We start from the raw sequence: 22,723 nt of genomic DNA on the forward strand, positions 1-22,723 counted from the left end.
GTTGGTCATTTACAGAGGAGTTTTCTTTTCAGATAAAATACTGGAAAAATGGAAATGCTTTTGATGATTTCTTTATATGTTTTATGAAACTACTGTACAGGGTAAAATATGATAATGTCTAAAAATTGTCCTATCCAGTCAAAATCACCTGACTAGATAGGATGAATTTATTTATATTTAGACACGCAATGTAGGCTAATGGGAGTGTTTCGGTCAGCAATAATAAATTGTATGCGATTAAAGCCTTCTTCTCTTCTACCCTGATCTAGGCTATAACGCGACAGATCAATGCAATTGAATTTCACATTCATATCCATGCAGTTTTACCTGACCTGTCTAATCGATTCGGAGCATACGAATCAAATCTATAATTTACAAGCATAGCCGGTGGAGGAGACATGTTAGAGAAAGGAATTAAGATGAGGTCTAGGCTAAAAGATCACCAAGCATTAACGAGGAAAATCATACCATCTGCCACTGTGCTATCCTCCAGCAAGTTCAATTATGGGAAATTACACTATTCCTCATTTTAAAAGGTCCAACCAAAAGAAATAAGAGAATAGAGACATGTTGTCATCCTCTGGTTGATTGGCTGAGCTCTTAATACAAAGACTAGCACTAGACATCTGAGCTCTTAATACAAAGACTAGCAGCACTAGACATCAGAGCTCTTAATACAAAGACTAGCAGCACTAGACATCAGAGCTCTTAATACAAAGACTAGCAGCACTAGACATCAGTAGGGATGCCCCCCGGACCCCGGTTTTAAACGGGAACCGGTACTATATTAGAAAATACCGGAGTATTTATAAGCTCTGACGTCCTCGGTACTGCTATCGATACTCTAGAGAAATTATTATTATTATTATTATTATTATTTAAAAGTTGCGAACGATCCTCTCTGTCTCTGCACGAGAAGCGAGCCGCAGCCAGCGAGTCAATTATTACACACACTCCTCGCGAGTCGCTCGCTAGTGCTACACATAGACATCCGGGTACTACATACGGGTACTCCTTAATGAAAGTCCCCGACGCCCCGTGCTATAGCGCTCTGCACACAGACAGCAGCTCTGCATGCACTGAGTCGTGATCATGGCGGATAGAGCGAAGCGTTCTAAAGTATGGATATACTTTACAAGGGTCAATGCCGACAATGCACGTTGCCACAAGTGCAACAAAACATTTGCCAGTAAGGGTGGCAATACGAGCAAATCAATTTATCAAAACATCTGTTGGCAAAACATGATATTAGTGTGCAGAAATGCGCGTATTCGACTGCCTTGCGCGCAGTGTTCCATCTGCATCCACTGCAGCCGTAACCGTAAGCCAAGATACGGAGTTGCCTAGGCTAATAACGAATTATTACAAATAGGCTAATAAACAAAACAATTGTTTAGCTACAAATACTACAATCTAAACTTTGTATAGATCGTCAAGCTGAGGCGTCAGCCACTATGTCCCAGGCCAGTGAGCCCAGGGCCACCACACATGCATCCTCCCTCTACCTCCCTCCACCACCCAAAGTCCTTTATCCCTAGCAGCTAGAGAAAGGATGACAGAGGATAGGGTGAACCAGTGTCACAGTTCTGTTAGCCTTTTGCATTTGTTGTTTATTATAAAAAGTCTATAATTCAGAGTCAGACACATTTAAAACATTGTTGCTGCTGTTGCTGAAGAAATTATATTAATTTATTATATTTATTTATAAAGTTATATAAAAGAACATTGCTGCTGCTGTTGCTGAAGAAATTATATTTATTTATAATACTTATTTATAAAGTTGTATTTATAAATAATAAAGCAATGTTGATTCTGTTCTTAATTAATTGTCTTTTTTTCTTGCAAAAAAAGAACCAAAAAGAACCGATAAGAGTATCGATAAAGTACCGAACCGTTAAGCAGTATCGATAAGAGTAGTAGTATCGATAAAATCCTAACGATACCCATCCCTAGACATCAGAGCTCTTAATACAAAGACTAGCAGCACTAGACATCAGAGCTCTTAATACAAAGACTAGCACTAGACATCTGAGCTATTAATACATTACAAAGACTAGCAGCACTAGACATCAGATCCCTTAATACAAAGACTAGCAGCACTAGACATCAGAGCTCTTAATACAAAGACTAGCAGCACTAGACATCAGAGCCATTAATACAAAGACTAGCAGCACTAGACATCAGAGCTCTTAATACAGACTAGCAGCACTAGACATCAGAGCCCTTAATACAAAGACTAGCAGCACTAGACATCAGAGCCCTTAATACAAAGACTAGCAGCACTAGACATCAGAGCCCTTAATACAAAGACTAGCAGCACTAGACATCAGAGCTCTTAATACAAAGACTAGCAGCACTAGACATCAGAGCCATTAATACAAAGACTAGCACTAGACATCAGAGCTCTTAATACAAAGACTAGCAGCACTAGACATCAGAGCCCTTAATACAAAGACTAGCAGCACTAGACATCAGAGCCCTTAATACAAAGACTAGCAGCACTAGACATCAGAGCTCTTAATACAAAAACTAGCAGCACTAGACATCAGAGCCATTAATACAAAGACTAGCACTAGACATCAGAGCTCTTAATACAAAGACTATTACTGTTATTTATTGTCATTGTTGGTACAACACAATTTTGTTTAGAGCATCACCACTGGCATACAAACATACTGAGTATAGCATGTACAAAATAATAATATAATATCAATGTCAAATGTCATATCAATGTCAAAATAATAATATCAATAATATAATATCAATCAATGTCCCAAGTGCAATAGTGCTAGTGCAAATAAATAGTACAGTGGCAGTCCAGTTGAGTTAATGGATGGAGGGGGGGGCGTTGGCTTGCAATGGATGGAATAGTGTATAGTGCAGCAATGCAAGTCCGGTTCACAGTTATTGTTGTAATGTAGAAGTGGGGGTTATGTCACCGGAGGTTGGGGATGGGGGGTGCGGGCAGCAAGTTGATCAATGAGCAGCCTGACAGCCCGTGGATAGAGGCTGTTGGTCAGTCTGCTAGTACCGGACTGGATGGATCTGTACCTTCGACCAGAGGGCAGCAGTTGAAAAAGATGGTGTGCTGTGCTGGGTGGTACTGGTCCTGTAGGATGTTATTCACACAACGTATGCAGCGGGAGGTGAAGACTGTGGAGATATCTGGGAGGCTAGCTCCAGTGATCTTCCTCTCAGCCTTGACCACTCTGTGGAGGGCCTCCTTCTAGACAACAGAGCTCTTAAAGGGGAACTCCACTTTTTTTGGAAATTAGCTTATTTAACATCTTCCCTGGAGTTAGACAAGAAGATGCATACCTTTTTTGTCTCTGTGCGTGCATTTTAGCTTTGGGAATAGACGCTCCGTTAGCATAGCTTAGCTTCATCACTGGAAGTGAGGCAGGACAGTAGCCTTACAGTGCCTTACAGTGTATTGCAAGGTCTGACATTGACCAAACTTGATATGCATGACCTTGGTGGGCTCTAGGTCAACTCCTGAAAAGGGGGTCAATGTCAGACCTTGCAATCAAAAGTTAGGGGGCGCATTGAAATTATGGCAAGGGTTATTAGCCCCCTAACTTTGATTGCAAAGTCTGACATTGACCCCCTTTTCAGGAGTTGACCTAGAGCCCACCAAGGTCATGCATATCAAGTTCGGTCAATTTGCATATTCTTGGTATCTAGGGACATCTATGGACCTCAGTGAATGTATTCCCAGTGTCTGAAATATTGTGTCTATTACTAGGCTTGCTTAAATTGTGATGAAACAAAGGAGAATATGAATTATGATTTTTCTTTGCATCTTTGACAGTGAATAACACCATGCTAATAATAACATTAAAAACTGCCAATGATCTCGTTCAGTACCTTCTTGAGATCACGTGTACAAAATATCTAAGGAGATGAATAAAGGGAAGATGATTAAACAGAAGGTTCTGTAGATACAGTACTGAATTCTCCCATCCGGACCAATGCAATTTGAAATATTATTATAGAATATAGAATAGCAGGCTTATAAATGACATTATTATAGCCAATTCGCACATTTATATATATACATATATTATCTTTCAAATGGCGGAGTTCAATTTGGATTTAGTATCACCAGGCGTGCATAAGAACAGATAATGAAATATACTGTAATCTACTGTACTTTTTTATTTTCACCAGGGTGCAACCGTTTTGAAACTAATTTCAGATCTAATTGTTGCTGCATGCTAACAATAGGGAAGAGAAACTAACTTTCAATATTTGTCAATAACGTTACGTTTTGTGGTATATTATCCCGAATAATAAGAGTTATTAAAAAAAATTATATGCATACAGAACTATGAACCTTGAACCCCATAGATCTTTTCAGGAAGTGTAGTTTTGAAAAATTCCAACGCAAATCCAGAGCTATGAAAAACTACATGGCAAAAAACTATGGCAAAAAACTACAATTCCCATGATTCAAGGTTTTCCAAAATGGTCGCCTCTCACGAAATAAACAGACATTTCGAAAAGGAAAATCGATCTAATAACACTTTAACCTATTCCTAAACTAACGTATTGATGATAATATACATTATAAATGCTGTTGTGACATGGTTATGATGTATACTTGAATACGTTTGACAAAAAAAAACTATACTTTTGTAGAACATTCTGGGGATATTGATTTATGACATGATGTAATTTGCGGTCCGTGGAAGAGGTTAATGATATTGTCTCATCTTTGAGTGGCTGTCAAGTTCATCTTTATACTGATGACATTGTTGTCTACTGTATTGCTGACTCTGTACAACTAGCCGTTGAGAACCTGCAACTCTTATTTAATGCTCTGCAAGAGGCACTTATTAATCTTAAATGTGTACTTATTAATCTGGTCTTACTTATTAATATTAAACAAAATTCATGATTTTCTCTAGAGCCAGAGATTACAATGCAGAATACAAATATCTTGGCATCTGGCTTGATGAGATATTGTACATTTAAATACCAAATAGACAATATCGCCAGTAAACTGTGGCCAAAAAGTGTCTTCTTGTACAGAAACAGATCCAGCTTCCCAATGATTAGCAGAAAGAGGGTCGTTGAAGCAGTTTTTCTATCCATCTTGGATTATGGAGATGTGATTTATAGACATGCTGCTGCTTCCACTCTTAAGCCCTTGGATTCTGTATATCACTCATCTCTCAAGATTGATCACCGGTGATGGTTATAGTACTCACCATTGTATCCTGTACAATAAGGTTGGGTGGACCTCTCTAGCAGAGAGGTGATTTCCACTGAAACAACCTTTATTATTCTCCTGCGTAACATGAATGGAACTCTCTTCCCAGACATGTTACGCAGGAGAATAATAAAGGTTGTTTCAGAATCTTGGTAAAAAAACAACATTTTCAACCACAGGAGCAAGGCAGCAGGAGCGGGGGGGCAGGAGTGTGTGGGGTCACATTCTTACCTGGCTCCAGCTTGATGACCTTGATGGCGGCCAGCTCTCCTGTGGAGACATTCCTCGCCTGAAAGACAAACAGAGGAAGGTTTGAGAACACGTCCACATGTCCACTCCAAACCAACACACACGGAAGTAGCCATGACGATCGATGGATGGCACCCCAGGGCGCACACACACCTCGAGGAGCCCAACCTATGTGCGTGTGTAGCATCTCATCTCAGATAACAGAGGAGCCCAACCTGTGTACGGTCTTGTTTCAGATAACTGAGAGGAGCTCAACCTGTGTACCCGGTATCACACCAGTACCGAGTATCAGATGGGCCCAAAGCTGTATAGTGAGTAGGCCAAAATATATTTTCCCTGTGAGAGCAGCAAAATCTAAACAGATTTTTTTAAATGACACACAAGTCAAAATGTTATATAAATCATTCTCAGAACAAGTGTATATAATCATATAATAATTTGTACATGGCCAGTATGACTTACTACTATAGTGTCTTTAACTCTTTGACGGCCAAACCCGAGTAAAGTCGGGTTATCTCGCAAACCGGTGAGCGCAAGAAACTAGGGGTGGGAAGATACATCGATTATCAAATAGGATCGATGCAACGTAAAAAGATCGATTCATATTGCGATACTCTTATTTTGAAAATCCCCCGGTGAGCATATCCGCCCGGCTGCAACAACAACAGTAGCTCAGTGCAGTTCAGCGTGTGTAGACGTTAGACAGCATTGCTTCAGAGACCGCCTATTTTGCCACCCGAAATAAGTGCCTGTTGGGTCAAATGCATCTAACATGCTTTCCATCCTCGCCATTCCTTTATGCCCACATCGTGTGAAATACCAAAATTAACGTTGCGTTAGCGTAAGCTAACTAAGCTAAGCTGATAGAGCGATAGAGAGAACAGCAGAGGTCCACTAGGGCAGAGCTATTCAACTGGCGGCCCGCGGGCCAGATCCGGCCCGCGGGATGATTCTGACCGGCCCGCCAAAGATTACATGATAATTAAAAAAAGATTTTTTTTTTTTTTTTTTTTTTTTTACTTTTTTCTTTTCATGTCAACGTTAACACGCACAATTGAGCCAAAAGTCACTCAATTAATGACAGATTTCATTGATAAATTGAGGGAAAACTTTGCAAGTCGATTTGATGAATTTGACATGTCCAGAGAATTGATGCATTTTGTGAGCAACCCATTTGCCAATGTAGCTGCTATTTCCACAAAAGGACAAGAGTTCCTTGCATCACTTCACATTGATGAAGGTCTCCTGCAACTTGAAATAATTGACATGCAAGCATCATCTGCTCTGAAGCAGGCACTTTAGAATGAATCCACCACAACATTTTGGATAAAGTGTATTCATGTCAAGACATTCCCCAAAATAAAAACGCTGGCAATATCTGTGCTAACAATGTTTGGCTCAACATACACCTGTGAATCCAGTTTCTCTCACATGAATGCCATTAAAACAAGCAACCGTGCCTCCTTGACAAATGAGCATTTGCATCACTGTTTGCGCTTTGCGGGTAGCCCTCACTTCCTATGAACCCTCTTTCTCTGCCATTGCCCAGTCAAAGAAGTGCAATCGCTCTCATTAGATGTGTGTATGTAGGCTAGGCCTGTCTGCCCCCACCCCCCTGATGTTTGAGAGTTAAGAGTCGACAATAAGTGCTAATAAGATGCTGTGATTTGCTGTTGTTGCACAGAAATTAAGCACTTTTTCATAAGCTCAGCTGCACTATAAATGTGTTTTTTTGTTCAAGTGTTGATGTTAGAATGTTCAGATGCACAGGAGTGCTTCATAAATGAAGCACTTTTTGCAGGAGATGTTGCAGATGTGGCACATAAATGAAGCACTTTTTTTGAAAAGTATACTACTTTTGCAATGTAGTTAAAGGGGAACTATCTTATAAATGGCCTTTTTCAGTGTTTAGCATTGTTTCCTAGCTATGTGGACTTATATTAATATGATCTATGTCTCTAATTCTCATATTGGCGCATTCTTCCAATTCTCCTCTCACAATATTCACCCTCACTGAACTGAGTCATCTGAAAATGTGCTGATTTGTGATGTCAGAGAGACACCGCTGCATGATAATCAGCTGAGTTTCCACACAGTTCCCACTGTGGTTGGAGCCCATGAGGCTCAAAACGGCTTAAGATCTTGAGGTAGAAAAATGCTGTTTTTGAGTACTTGATTAGAAATACAAAACAATGAATTAAAAAAAATAAAAATTACAGAGGTGTTCCATAAACCCACAGGAATTGTGTAAAAGTACCCAAATAGTGAAAGAAATAGTAAAATAGTTCCCCTTTAAATAAAAGTTGTGAAAATGTGGTTGCGTGTTGTGTCAAGTGTATATTATATTCATAGCACAGGGAGGCGCCGTGGCAGTCCGGCCCCTGGCCCCTTGGGTTTCTGACAATGTGGCCCCCTGAACAATTTAGTTGAATAGCCCTGCACTAGGGACTGGGAAGGAGGGGGGTTACTGCATTCTCGAGATAGCCCCACTACCAGAATCTGGCCGGTACTGCACCTTCTGACTCCCAATATGCCTTTTCCAGCCAAAATACAGCGCTGTGACAGTGAATAGGATATTAATATATAAAAAAAAAAAAACAGTGAACAGGAGGTCTATTTGTATTAAAAACAATAGATTGTTTTTCATTTAAATGTCTGGAAGAGCTCAAAAATAAAAATGTCAAATGATATTTCCATTGTCTTTTTTTTTGTTGATTTAAATGTTACTGATTGTGTTAAATGGGCATATAATATAGTCTCATATCGCTCGCAGGATCCTGAATCGAATCGTATCATATCATGGCAGACTTTGTGATATCGGAAAATATCGTATCGTTGTCCAAAGAATCGATATTGTATCGTGATGAAACTGGTGATTCCCACCCCTACCAGAAACCCGAGTATACACATCCTTTGATATTTTCCTTTGATCCATGTTCTATACGGTCAGCCGGAGCCCTCTAAATGTCTGTGATTCATCTGCCTACGTTGGAATTGCAATGACGATCGAATCTCACCAGGTGGCAGTATCGCCTACTTTTTGAGCTGGGAACTGGGGATATCACTTGTCTTGTGATCCACTCCGGCTGATTCCATCTAGGAGTGGATCACAACATAGCAATCGGTGGAAGAGTTGGTGCCTCAGAGCTATTATTTCCCGTATGGTAGCCATGCCCAATATACACGAGTAATTGCGATCGCCATGGGATCGACTGGGATTTATTCATTTTGGAGTACTTTCTGACTGAGGTAAGGTCTAGGTAACCTGCTGGTATTTTTTTTACATAAAACATGGTTCTGTATCTGTACCGATCACAGTGTTGTAGTTTACCGGACGTAAAGCTTGCTTTTGGTAACGATCAGTTTTGAGTTAAAATGACCCCCCCCCCCCCCCCCCCCCTTGCATATAATGTGTCATATCTCACGATCTATGGAAAAAGTGTGGATTATTTTGGAAATGGGGCGATGTTTAGCGTGTAACAAACTACAGTGTATAGAAATGAACTGATTAGTCAGTAATGGACTATGAACAATGCCTGTAAAATGAGCCATACTATTGTCTCTATAGCTATAATACAGAACACACGATGGGTCTGCAAACATAGCTAAAATGGTCAATAATGCTGGCGCCAGGGCGACCGGGTAGCGCAGTGGACTAAGCGTCTGTCTACCACCACAGAGCCAGTGGGATCGAATCCGGCTGTGGTGCCTCCGGCTTGGCCAACCGTCCACACTAACACAATTGGCAGTGTTAGCGGGTGGGAAGCCGGCGTGGGTGGGTCCTGGTCGTAAACAGCGACTCCTACAGTTCGGTCGGGGCGCCTGTACAGCAAGGGAAGGATCTGGGAGAGGTAGTGTGACCTTCCACACATTACACTCTCCCGGTGAGAGTCCGCGCTGCCAGGTGAAAAGAAGCGGTGGGCTGGCTACACATGTGTCGGAGGAAGCATGTGATAGTCTCTGCCCTCCCAGACCGACGGTAGGGGGTAGAGTGCGCCCCCTACATAAACTTGTGTTGTGGGACTTGTACAGCACTTTGGTAAACTTTGTTGTTTTAAAATGTGCTCTATAAATAAAGTGGATTGGATTAATTAATTAAGTAGCCCCTTTCGTGACTGTGACGCAGCCAACAAGGTTTCACTCGGCTGCGCTGCCTGGGTGCAGTGAGGCTGCTCTCACAGCCAACGACATGACATTACATAATTATGTTGCAACCTTCGTCTATCAAGCAAACAATTATATTATATTTAATTTATCATTTATAATTTATAATTATATCAGACAATGCACCTACAAAAGCAGATGATTACAATTTAATTAGCCAACTTGGTAACACATTAGTCATGGCAGCATAGGCATAGCCTTATTAATGTTTTGTCTGGCGTCGCCGTCGTGTACAACGATACTTACGTTTTTTAGGTGATTTGACAAAGTTGTTGTAGAGTTGTGATATGCCATTTTCTTCTGGCATATCTGGCACTCTGCTTTTTGGGCATTGTCTTTGCATATTTTAAAGTGTAACCACACGTCTGATGACTTCTTCGTCGACATGTCTGCTGCACATGTCAGTGTTGTTTTCAACACAGATAATCTCCACATGCTTGTTGTAGAGAGGTGGAGTCGAGGGGCCGCTTACTTTCGTTTCATTGGAATGGAGGCGCAATATTTGAGGCAAAAAAAATATATATCTTCTTTTTCTTTTCTTTTCTTTTTTTACTTCGATTTTTTTTTTATGTTCGAAGCTTGTGCCATCGAACGAAGCTTCAAAGTATTTAAGACAGCCCTACTGTATACCTGTATCACTGCACATAATAATACTTTAACACTGTAGTGTACATACATCTGATTAGCACTATTACTATTAGTAGTACTCATTTATATATTTTGTACCATACATTGTATATTTCTGTTGCACTTATTGTTACATTTGCACTCTGGTTGGATGCCAAACGTCTTTTCGTTGTACTGTACTTGTGTTGTATAATGACAATAAATGTGAATCTAATCTAATCTAAAATGCCACCCCAACCACCCAAACTGTGTACATAACAGGCAAGGTGCATCATGGTTTGCACACTTACTTTTGCACTTCCATGAAGCAACTTTTATTTTGTGTTTTTCTACATGTGAACACATCGTAAAGAAGATCACAAAATGAGACAAGATATTACTCTCTATGTGGTTTGTGATTTTCTCTGAGGGGAGATTTGGACCCTTTAGTCATTGGGTGGGAGATTAAGCCAGAGAACCTGACCTCAAATTGAAAAAAAATTGATTTAATGTCAGAAGGTCAGATGTCAGAACACCTTCAACCTGTAAGAGACAGGTTCAATATTAACTGGATTTCCTTGTTAAAAGGAAAATATAGCCTCTGCATTTCCCATTGGGGCGAATGGATGGGATTCTCTAAAAGCCAGGTATCGCATGTACTGCATCTAGGGCTGTCTTAAATACTTCGAAGCTTCGTTCGATGGCACAAGCTTCGAACATTAAAAAAAAATCGAAGTTAAAAAAAAAATATATATATATATATATATATATATATATATAAATTTATTTTTTCAAAACAAAATGTTTAAATTTTTTTTTTTACTTCGATTTGTGTGTGTGTGTGTGTGTGTGTGTGTGTGTGTGTGCGTGCGTGTGTGAACTACCCATCCCAGTTAGGACAGCCGAATCCCGTCCAATCTTTCGCCGTCGACTAAAGACTCACTTCTTCAACCATTATCTGAAATGATTAAAAAAATTATAATAATAATAATAATAATCTAACCGTGACTAACCTTACTGTCATGCACTTGTCCTAATAAACTAACCTACACTGTAACACGCAACACTTTGATAAACATTGTTACTCAGCTGATAGAGTTGTACCCTTCTTGCTGTCTTGTCGTACAGAACTGGTAAGTCGCTTTGGATAAAAGCGTCAGCTAAATGACTAAATGTAAATGTAAATGTAAATGTAAGTGTGTGTGTGTGTGTGTGTGTGTGTGTGGTGTGTGTGCGTATGCGTGTGTGTGTGTGTGTGCGCGCATGGGGCCATTGGGTGGGGCCGGGGGACAAATACACTAGAGGAAAGTAACCCAGCTCAGCACTGCCCAAATTATATCATCACTATTGCCTGTTTGAAGGATATCATCCTCAAACACATATACACCTACATGCCTTGTAGAATTCCACACATAAGAAAGAAAGATACTGGGATGAATAGACAAAATAGGAAATAAAATGTAGAAATGCATGCAATACATAAATAAATATGAATCTCCATATATGAAATAGAACATTTAGATAAGGTGCTACTGAGATGTTTTGGTGAGTTCTTTGTTTTTTTGTGGAAGTAGCCCTTCTTAAAAAAAATCGAATTAAAATCGAAGCTCGGCCCTGAAGCTTCGATTGCCAAAAAAAGCTTCGAAGGTCAGCCATAACTGCATCATACAAACCTCATCATAACCCTAACTTCAACCTCATGCTCCACCATAATGCCCGGTACGTGAGATGCCTGGTTTTTAGCGAATCCTGTGAATGTTTAAAGGTGTGACTGGATGCAGCGAGACCAGTTTTTCCAAGTATTGGCGGAAACAGAGTAGCGATCCAAGCCATTACTTTTACTGAACAGTGACAGACATAAGACATTCGTTTGGGGTCATTGGACAAAAATAATTAGATTCAAATGTATTGTCATCATACAGCACAAGTACAGTACAACACAAATAAGTTATAAACTGGAGAAGGTATAGACACTATGGTAGTAGTAAGTAGTACTGGCCAGCAGTGTAACTAGTAGGAGTAGGTAAGGGATATGTTGGTACAGACAAATGTATGTGTATATATATATAAATATATATACGGTAAGAATAAATATATATATATTATATAATATACGATACTGTATCGATACAGGGACGCCCAGTCGATATCGATATTACATTTTTTATTAAAAAAAAAAAAAAAAATGTTATAAGGAAGTTTCATTGTTCATTTCAATACCTGTAATAGTACAGTAGTCCACACACACGCACGGCACACATGTGCATTCAGTTAAGTACGGTACATGCAACACAGATTACAGTGTTTACATCTGTCTGCTTGAGAAAATACCATGTTCTGCAATAAAAATGATTGAAGTGAGATGAACAGACTGCAGTTGAAAAAAGGTAATAAATCGCACTATATCGCAATATTAATATTGCAATACTCAGCATATCGCAATATATTTAGTATCGCAATACTATCGTATCGTGACTCAAGTATCGTATCGTGAGGCCTCTGGTGATTCCCACGCCTAGTAATTACCGTACTTTTCGCACTATAAGCCGCACCTGACTATAAGCCGCAGCAGCTAAATTGAATGATGTGTACATATATAAGCCGCACTGGACTATAAGCCGCAGGTGTTTTAATGTTTAATTACCATATGTAATTACCATTGGGACACAATACTGTCGGACAAATAACAAGAATTAACTCATTTACAAGTTGTATTAAGTTTAGCAAATAAGGGAACAGATAAATAACATTTCAATGCAGTCAAAAAAGCAATATTTTGATTTTAACATTTACGGGTTTGGTCACGTCGAGTCACATATAAGCCGCACCGTTATATAAGCCGCAGGGTCGAAAAATGGGGGAAAAAGCCGCGGCTTATAGTCCGAAAAGTACGGTACTATGATTACAGTGTAGGGCAGTTGTAGACAGTGAAAGCAGTAGGTAGGTATAAATTGAGTATAGGAAACGGAGTTCAAAGTTCGTACAGTATGGGTAACAGAGCCTAGGGAATGTGGAATAATCGAAATATACCTAATCTATTTTTCTCTATTAACCCATTCTCTGCCGGAGCTTATATCCATCCTTGTAGCCTCTCTGCCAGCGCTATTTGTCTATGGAGATGTTCACCTTCTTTGCAGGGCTATAACTTTTTAAATTGTATTGCTAAATTGACATTACTATGGCCCATTCAACATCAATTATCTATCGTTCAGGATGTAGGAACGTTTTACTTTTTCATTCACACATTCATACTAAAATACCGTCCAGAGTATAAATATGTTTTTATCGTTTTCTGCTGTATTTCATAGAACGTGAGATATAGCCATAAATGCATATATTAGATGATCAAATGCAGTTTGATACCGATCAACGTTATATTAAAAATGTCAACTGTACATGATCCTAAACGTCATGATTGGTCATCTGCTGGTGACCGGAGGGGGGGGGGGGGGGGGGGGGTCGTTTATAATTCAATGACCGACGTTAAATGATTCATGTAGTATGGGTGATATATAGATCAGAGCAGTTTGTATGGATAATAATAATCAAAAACGCTGAAACTCACAGCAGCTTCCTCTTACCGTTGAGCGATCACACTGGCGCAAACAGATCCCAGTTATGTGATGTTGATCTAGGTCAGGGGTGGCCAACCAGTCAGAGACTAAGAGCCACAAAAATTACTGTGGTACCACAAAGAGCCACACCATATACCAGCGTTTCTCAACCTTTTTTTTCAGTCACGGCACCCTTCATGTGTTTATAGGTCTCACCCTCTGGCCTCTGAAGTTGCTAATGTCTTTTTTATTTGGGCCTCACAGGGTTAAAAGTACCCTGTGAGACACACGGTTTCAAAATTACAAAATCACTTTTAGCCATTTAAAAAAATAATGTTTATTTAAAAAATGTTAAAGGGGAACTATTTTACTATTTCTTTCACTATTTGGGCACTTTTACACAATTCCTGTGAGTCTATGGAACACCTAGTTTTTTTTCAAAAAAAATGCATTGTTTTGTATTTCTAATCAAGTACTCAAAAACCGCATTTTTCTACCTCAAGATCTTAAGCCGTTTTGAGGCTGGGTTCCAACCACTGTGTGGCCTGGTGCCAACTGCCACATCAACTGCCACATTATTATGCAGCTGAGAAATCTCTGACATCACAGATATGCACATTTTCAGATGACTCAGTTCAGTGAGGGTGAATATTGTGAGAGGAGAATTGGAAGAATGCGCCAATATGAGAATTAGAGACATAGATCCTATTAATATAAGTCCACATAGCTAAGAAACAATGGTAAACACTGAAAAAGGTCATTTATAAGATAGTTCCCCTTTAAGCATATGTATAGTCAATTGGTCCTGTTGTTCAGCCTCACAATGCTATTTGATAGTAAATGTGTTTATATGTCCCACCCTCTGGCCTCTGAAGTTGCTAATGTCTTTTTAATTTGGGCCTCACAGGGTTAACCTCTTAAGCCCGAGATATACAGTAAAGTGTATATTTTCAGCATTACGTTTGTTTACCAATTATTTTAACTGTTATTAGTGAAATATAAGATTATAGAAATCTCAGGGCATTGAGTCGGAAACCGGCGCATATTGACAGGAGGAAGTGGCACATCCAAAAGTGAGTGTAGTCTTTTGAAGGAAGAGACTCAGGGCTTTAAAATTTCGAAAAAAGACCCTACCCAGCTCACACCAGCCCCTGTCAATCATCTGACTTCTGGATTTACTTTTTTATTTCTCTTATTTTTTGGGATTATCTCCCACAAACCTGAACGTTATTGCCATAAAACAGAACGCAGTTAGTTTCTCTACCTTTCTGTGAACGTCTTGCAAAAAACGGTGTTGCAATATGATGAAAAATAGTGGAGAAATTTACATTATAAAAAAGATGGCAGAATTCAGTACTGTATCTACAAAACCTTCTGTTTAATCATCTTCCCTTTATTCATTTGCTTAGATTTTTCAGGTCTGGTCAATTTTAGCAAGGTGTTATTCACAGTCAAAGATAAAAAAAAGTTTAAATAGAATTGATATTCTCCTTTGGTTCATTACAATTTACTCAAGCCTAGTAACAGACGCACTATTTCTGACACTGATCCATTATGTCCCTAGATTCAGATACCAAGAACATGCAAATGGACCATTAAAATTTTTTTTTAAATGTTTATTCTACGTCCTTATGGAATGAGTGACAAATTTTTTTAAATAAATGTTAATTTAATTGTATTTAATTTAATTTGTATGGATGGAAGAGCCGCACATTGACGGGCAAAGAGCCGCATGCGGCTCGCGAGCCGCGGGTTGGCCACCAGAATGACGTGTTAACAAGTCATTGGCGAGCAATGGGTTAAAGAGATCTAACATTCTTGTTCCAAAAACCCCTGCAGAAAATAAAGTTATTTTACATTGATATGCAGACACTAGGGATTGCCGTTTCAGCTCACCACTGGTTACATCTTATTGAGATATCTCAAATATCTCTGGATTGGCATTAGATTTGATGGTCATGGCTAGACGGTATTTGTATTTCGTTGAAATGCATTTTAACTTTGAAAAATCAATGATCACAAAAACATAATCATATATTAAATTAAGGTGGCCTGTTAGGGGATTAGGGTTAGATTTATATAAACAAGTTTTAAAGTGAAGAATCAATGAAATGCAGATACCTTCTAGTCATGACCAAATTTGCTGTGCACAATCATGATTCCAAGATGGAGAAACCTATTGATTTTGATGACCCTGTGACCCCTTACCTCGTTCAGCACCGCGGGCCTAGGCCATCTTTGTTCCTACTGCGCCACCGCTCTAAGAAATAGGGATGCGTGGCGGTGTTTGCAGGGCTATATCTATATTCTATATTATAGCTATGGATACAATACTATGGCTCATTTGACATCAACTATCCCTCGTTCAATATGTGAAAAATTATAATTTTTTTCATGTATACGTTCGCGTGTTATACCGTGGTGAATATAAGTATAGTTTCAGAGTGATCCTGGCTAATTCCAGAAACCGGCGCTATGGAGCAATACGTGGATTTGACTAAAAGCATTGGCGTTGCTCGCCTGGACACGCTACTATTTCCAAATCAAATGTATATAATAGGTATTATGTTTCATCATGAATGCATGAAGGGGGGGGGGGGGTCGTTTTTTTATGCTTTGATCGTCACCAACGGCATACATTCTGGAGTATGTTACACATGATCGTTGCGATCGATGTGAAATCATGGTTGGATCAAAGCAGGATTTATGTCATATAGTCCTTACCTTCACTAGGAGGTACCCCAAAAAGAATATTCCAATTGTCTGATCGCGATTTCCAGTATTGGTGTCCATCGTGTCGTCAACATAATCCACCACAACACATGCATCGGGGGCATTGGATGCATTTCAATGGCATCGAGTGAACCGCTAGACTCGCCTGACCAAAAAAACTGCATTCAGAGTGAATTAAATGTAACACCAGGTGTGAAAAAAAGGTTTCGAAGGGTGGGCGATACTGCCACCTACCAGGATGCGGCCGGTATTGCACTCTAGCGATCTCAGAGTGATTCCCTATGGTAACCCTGAGGTCCGTGTGAGAGAAATGAATAAAAATATTGAATAAAAGAAATAACGATGAAAACCCGACTATACTCGGGTCTGGCGCTGAACGGTTGGCGAGTTAACCCGACTATCCTCGGGTCTGGCGCTGATTGAGTTAATGGTGGCACTTTCCTCCAGCATCACCGTGCAAAATATCTTGAAAAGTAATGGCCGGATTAGTATGAAATGGTGCCAACAACAAGCCAAACTTTCAAATGCATCAGTACCCATTAGACGTACAGTCACACAATTTACTGAGAACATTCTAGACCCCTAGAGCAGTGGTTCTCAAACTGTGGTACGCGTACCACTAGTGGTACTTGGTGGTACTGCTGGTGGTACTTGAAAACATTTCCAAAAAAGCCAGACACCTGGCACTTTGCATAACAATAGCTCAGGTCGTCAGGTGTGTTCAAATACTACAGTTGGACCATTCACACAAATCCTTTGAGTGAAATGTGTTACATTCCATTCCTAGAGGCAATTAGGCATTGTTTTTATTCGCGAGGGAACATTTATGCGCATGCACGTGACGTCATTAAAACACAGTGCAACCCACAGTGCCCATAACCCTCTAGTGCAGTGGTTCTCAACCTGTGGTACTTGGGATGGTGGTACTCGGAGGGATCCCTGGAATCTCAATGTTTAAAAAAAAAAAAATGAAATAAAACCAACTTTAAAATCAATTGTAAAACATGTTGTACAGCATCATGGGTGTCCAAAGTCCGGCCAATTGCGGCCCGAGGACGGATTTTATACGGCCTGTGACTTCATTCCTAAATTGTATTATGAATGGTTCAAGTTGCAATTTCTTTCTTCACCTCATGATGGCAGCACCTACTCTAGCAATAGCTGTCTCCACGTGACCCCCATACTATGTCCGGAATGCTGGCAAGGAATGCTGCGCGCCAACCGTATACTGCGCACGTAATACTGGAATACAACTCCATTCATTCAGCGAGGCCATGTATCCTGCAATAATAGCCATGGCAAATTTCTACCAGGAGAGGTAGAAATTAGAATGTTTTTTTCACTAAATACAGAAGCAAGTGTGTGTGGTGTGCCTAATTTGCGAACAGAGCATTGCCGTTCAAAGCAAAACTGCACCAAAGCAAGCTATGAAGTGGCGATGCAAAACAGTCCAAACCTTTTACAGAAGGAGTTTATTTTTTTTGTATCCACTTTTTCTCCTCCTGTTTTTCTGTGTTTTTCTCCCATCCCAATTTAGTCGTCATGCCAATTCCCCCCTCACTTTCCTGGTCATTGCTCGCATGTGCCCCCCACTGGTCGGTATAGGGAGGGACTTAGATACTATCACATGTCCCCTCCGATACATGCAGAGTCAGCAAGCCTGCCAGCTCGGACTCTCATTGGTGAGGTGTAACGTGTGGGAGGCTCACACTAACCTCACCATCTCCCTTCCTCGCTGTGCAGGCGCCCTGACCGACCTGTAAGAGTAGATGTTTACAACGACCAGATTACCAGCCACCCACCGGCTTCCCTCCCGCTGACTCTGCCAATTGAGCCAGTATGACGGCCGGCCAAGCCGGAGGCAACGCTGACAGCTGGATTCGATACCAGTGTCTCTCGCGTTGGTGACGAGCGCTTAGTCTGCTGCGCCACCCAGCCGCCCAGAAGGCGAGTTTATTGAAGACTGATGAAGGCAGTGGATAGCATTTGCCCCGAAAAGAAGCAAGAGTTTGCTAATATGTGTCTTGCTCGAAACACCATGGCCAGGAGAGTTGAAGAATTATTAGTGGACATTAAGAGCCAAGTGGGACAACTGTTTTTTCAATAGCCTGCAATGAAAACACAGACAGGTCTGACACTGCCCAGTTACTCATATTTTTGAGAGTTGACGACAATGACATGAACATAACAGAAGAGCTGCTTGATCTCCAAGGTCTAAAAGGCCAGACAACAGTGGATTTATTTGACTCTCTCTGTTCAGCTGTTGATGGCATGAAACTTGCATGGATTAAAATCAGCGGAATTGTTACTGATGGCGCACCAGCTATGGCTGGTGATCAGGGCTCCAGAGTGCGACTGTTTGTCGCATTTTGCGACCAAAATTCAGTGCAGTGCGACTGGATGTTTTCCCTTGTCGCACTGGTGCTCCCAGCTCCCAGCAGGTCTGTCTGTCTGTGTGTGTATGTGTGTGTGCGTGTAGCGTATTTTCCCCCATGGCCATGTGCGGGAAAAAAAAAAATCCCTTTGATTGGCTATAACACGTGCATTCTGCAAAGACCATCCCCGATCTGCCTCCGATTGGCTCTGATCATCACCCTGAAATTCATATTGGCTGAATGACAAATAAACAAATAGCCATGTGAGCATCAACTTTCCGAATTTAAACTATAAATAAGCAGTGTCTCATACTGGTTTCATAATATGTTTCCGAATGGACGTTTGGATTAAACAACAGTGATGCTTTCCCAGGGGAACACAAGCTGCTTAACGTTACAGGTATGTTATGCACGCTAATTAAGCTATGTAACGTTAGAGCGCAGCCCTTTAGCTTTAGCTAACGCCAAGATAGCAGGAGTTTGCTAAAGTCAAGACTCGACAGTACGCTGGATTGAGGCGCGGACGGAAATGGCAATTTTTCAAAATAAAATACCCGTAAGACACAATGAAAACACAATGTATTTTCCCATTGCCCATTTCTAAATAGTCTCGTTTGAAACAAATAAAGCATCAACATTTGCATGGTGTACTTTTCTGTGCGTATTCATCCACAATCTATAGCTCAACATGAAAATATTCGCAATTAATTGTAAAAAAAAATATCGCTGATGTTTATTTCAACCAAAAATGCTTAACAAATAATGTTAGTGATGGAAGGGAACTCATTTTGTGCAAAAATGGAAAGCTTTCCAAATGGTCATGAGGTAGAATTGTTACAATAGCCGATAATCCATTTCCCCAAAGATAAATCCCTATACTGGTGGACCTCGCAGGCGGTCCAAAGTGACGTCAGACCACACCTCCCTATTTAGGAGCAAATTGTTTGCATGATTAAAAACTATGGTTTGAACATCTGTTCAAAAAACCCTGGCGAATGTTTGAATCCCAAAAACAGGCTTGGGGACAGCTCTAACTGGAGCTGAGCTGAATGTGTTAAAATAGACATAAAAAAGTTTGGACTTTGCGAGCTAACTATAATACAATGTTATTTTTAACAATTATTTACATAACATCTTAAGAAATTACTAATGTGTATGGAAACTGACAAAAAAGGTAATGGTAAAGGTAACGCTTAAAATATGTTATTGCAGCGGCAAAAGGCGCAGTGGACATTTTTGGGTGCACCTAAATGATGTGCTGGTGCACCTAAATGAAAAAGTTAGGCTGGAGCCCTGTTGGTGATCAAAGGGGATTAGCTGCTTTTCTCATCTCCATTCTCAGAGGACCCGATGGCCGACACTGTCCCGCATCAACTGCAGTTGGAGCTAATTGAGATGCAATCCAACGATGAGTTGCGAGGCCGACAGCAGCATCTCTCACTTCTGGACTTTTACCGACAGCTGGATAAAAGGTAAATACCCAGAAATGCGAACACTTGCAAAGAGAATGCTGAGCTTGTTCGCCTCTACATATAATCTGTGAGCAGACATTCTCTGTTATGAACTTGAACAAGAGTCGCGTGAGGTCCAGACTGACTCCCACCTGCTCGATATTTTACGCATCTCAACCACTGCTCTCAAACCAGACCTTGCATGTGTACTGTAGTCCAGATCTCAGTTTCACCACTCTCATTAGTTTCAATAAATTGCTTGTCTCTTGTCTTGCTCATGTGAAATTGATCATTTGTAGTTTCTGCGTGATATGAGTGAGTAAAATGAGGCCTACATGGGATGTTTCTCAGCTTCACAGAAGTTTAAGGATCTCTATTTCCATGTGTACAATTCTCTCTTGATGATGGGTGTCTAGACGTGGGTGAGATGACAAAAACACTGATTGTTCAGTAAGAGACCTACACCTGGTGTATTGGCTACACTGTCATTTGAAAAAGAATAAAAGTATATTGTCATTGCACTGTAAATCTTGTAATCCAGTGGTTGTGGCTTTGTTGTGTTCAAAAAATTTGACATTTTTATATTTAAGTTTGACATTTTTAGTACATTTGCTGAAATACAGTTCTTAATTTTCTCACTTGCTATGTGAGAGTTATTATGTTCTCAATGCCCCTTGCATTGTATGAGAATTGTGTGGAATAGTTTGCTAGTTCTAGTGCTACCCCTTTGTACATTGTGGCTGTGTCTAACAAAAGTTAATAATAAATAATGTTATTAGGAATAAATGTGCCTCCTGCGTGAACTGTGCATAGCTGAATAGACTGTATTTTAACTTCGGTCATATGGTTTTGATTGATTGAAAACTTTATTAACAGATTGCAGAATGGGTACAGTACAGTACAGCTCAATACACACAATTGTTACGGGGATGCAGACCAGAGAAAGACTTTCGTCTTGTTTACAATCAGGGTCCCCCATTTTCAATTCATCATAACATATATGACATACACAACATACAGATACAGTACTGCTACATCTATACATTTATGACATACCAGATTTGCAAATACAGTACTGTTTGTGATACAAAAAGAGTCTAAAAAAAAGAGTATATACATTTGACGTAGAAACTGTACATTGGAGGAGGTTGGGTAGGTGGGGTGGGGGGGCGGTTGGGTGTGGGAGGGAACTGTACATTGGAATGGGTTGGGTGGGTGGGGTGGGGGGGAACTGTACAAGCAAAACGGTACGCCTGTATCAGTTCCGCAACCGTTTCCATTTCCGGGGTAGGCCTGATTGGCCCCGACAGGCACGTGACGCGCGTGGCACGCCCCCGCGGCAGCCCCAGCGGCAAGCGCGCTACTGCTGGAGTTCACTTCGCCTTTCACATCGCTGCCGTTGGCGAAAGCAGGATGAGAGAGCGTAGATTTCGCTGTGTATCATTTAATCATTTATCATTTAACATTTGAAAGGCATACATTGTTGTCATACAGAAGTACAGAATACTTTTATCCAAAATGCTTCTTACTGTTACACTGTTAGAGACTGTGCTAGACAAATGAATGACTAATTCGGTCAGAAATAACGTAACTAATAACGTTAGTAAGCACTGCTTATATGCTTATTATGTCTGCGGGGTACAGTAAACGTGTCTCCCGGTACATTCTGAAGAGCACACCGCTGTATGTTGGAGAACCAACGGTCTTCCGCTCCTCCTCACTCGAGTGAGAGCAAAGCCGTGCACAGCTCAGCCCTGTGTGAGACGCGAGGAGGAGATGGGAGTCCTTCCAATCGGAATATGTTGTTTCTTTACACATATGTTGGATTATGAATATGTCTTTATAGCTATGCTGCCAGGCTGGTCCGCGACCCTCCGTGCTGCGATCACCAGCGGGGAGAATATGCTCACGCGAGCGGCATCGCTGAGCTCTGGTGTCCGCTGGAGCAAACCAGAGACGGTCTTATGCCGAGAAGCAGTAACACAACATTGCAACTGTTGTGTTACTGCTTTCTGACCGAATTAGTCATTCATTTGTAGCTATAAAGACATATTCATAATCCAACATATGTGTAAAGCAACAACATATTCCGCTTTTAGCTTGTCAATCAGAATGGAGTGATTGACAGTGTCGAAGGCCTTTTGTAGGTCCAGCATGACCATGCCGCAGTATTTGCCCGCGTCCAGCTCTTGTTTGATGTGGTCGTTCAAATAGAGAAGGCATGTGTCAGTGGAGTGGGATGTTCTGAAGCCAGATTGGAATTCGTAGATTCGATTTTTTCCGCTGGGTACCTGTTCGTAGACTATTTTTTCCATGACTTTTGAGATGGAGGTAAGAATATAAACAGGGCGGTAGTTGCCTGGGTCTAATTTGCTG

The 22,723-nt window shown here is 40.6% G+C and overlaps 1 protein-coding gene across 4 annotated transcripts in view; it reads right to left on the reverse strand.

The window, feature by feature from the left end:
* Positions 1–22,723, reverse strand: part of map4k3a (mitogen-activated protein kinase kinase kinase kinase 3a) — a 459,102-nt gene that overhangs the window by 324,235 nt on the left and 112,144 nt on the right. For all 4 annotated transcript variants that reach the window (XM_084319042.1, XM_084319041.1, XM_084319040.1 and 1 more), the window contains exon 2: positions 5,447–5,504. In XM_084319042.1, coding sequence (XP_084175168.1) covers positions 5,447–5,504 — 58 coding nt within the window. The remainder of the gene's footprint in view (positions 1–5,446; positions 5,505–22,723) is intronic.

Source organism: Notolepis coatsorum, assembly GCF_963971535.1.
Source record: "Notolepis coatsorum genome assembly, chromosome: 7".
NCBI classification, from domain to species: Eukaryota; Metazoa; Chordata; class Actinopteri; order Aulopiformes; family Paralepididae; genus Notolepis; species Notolepis coatsorum.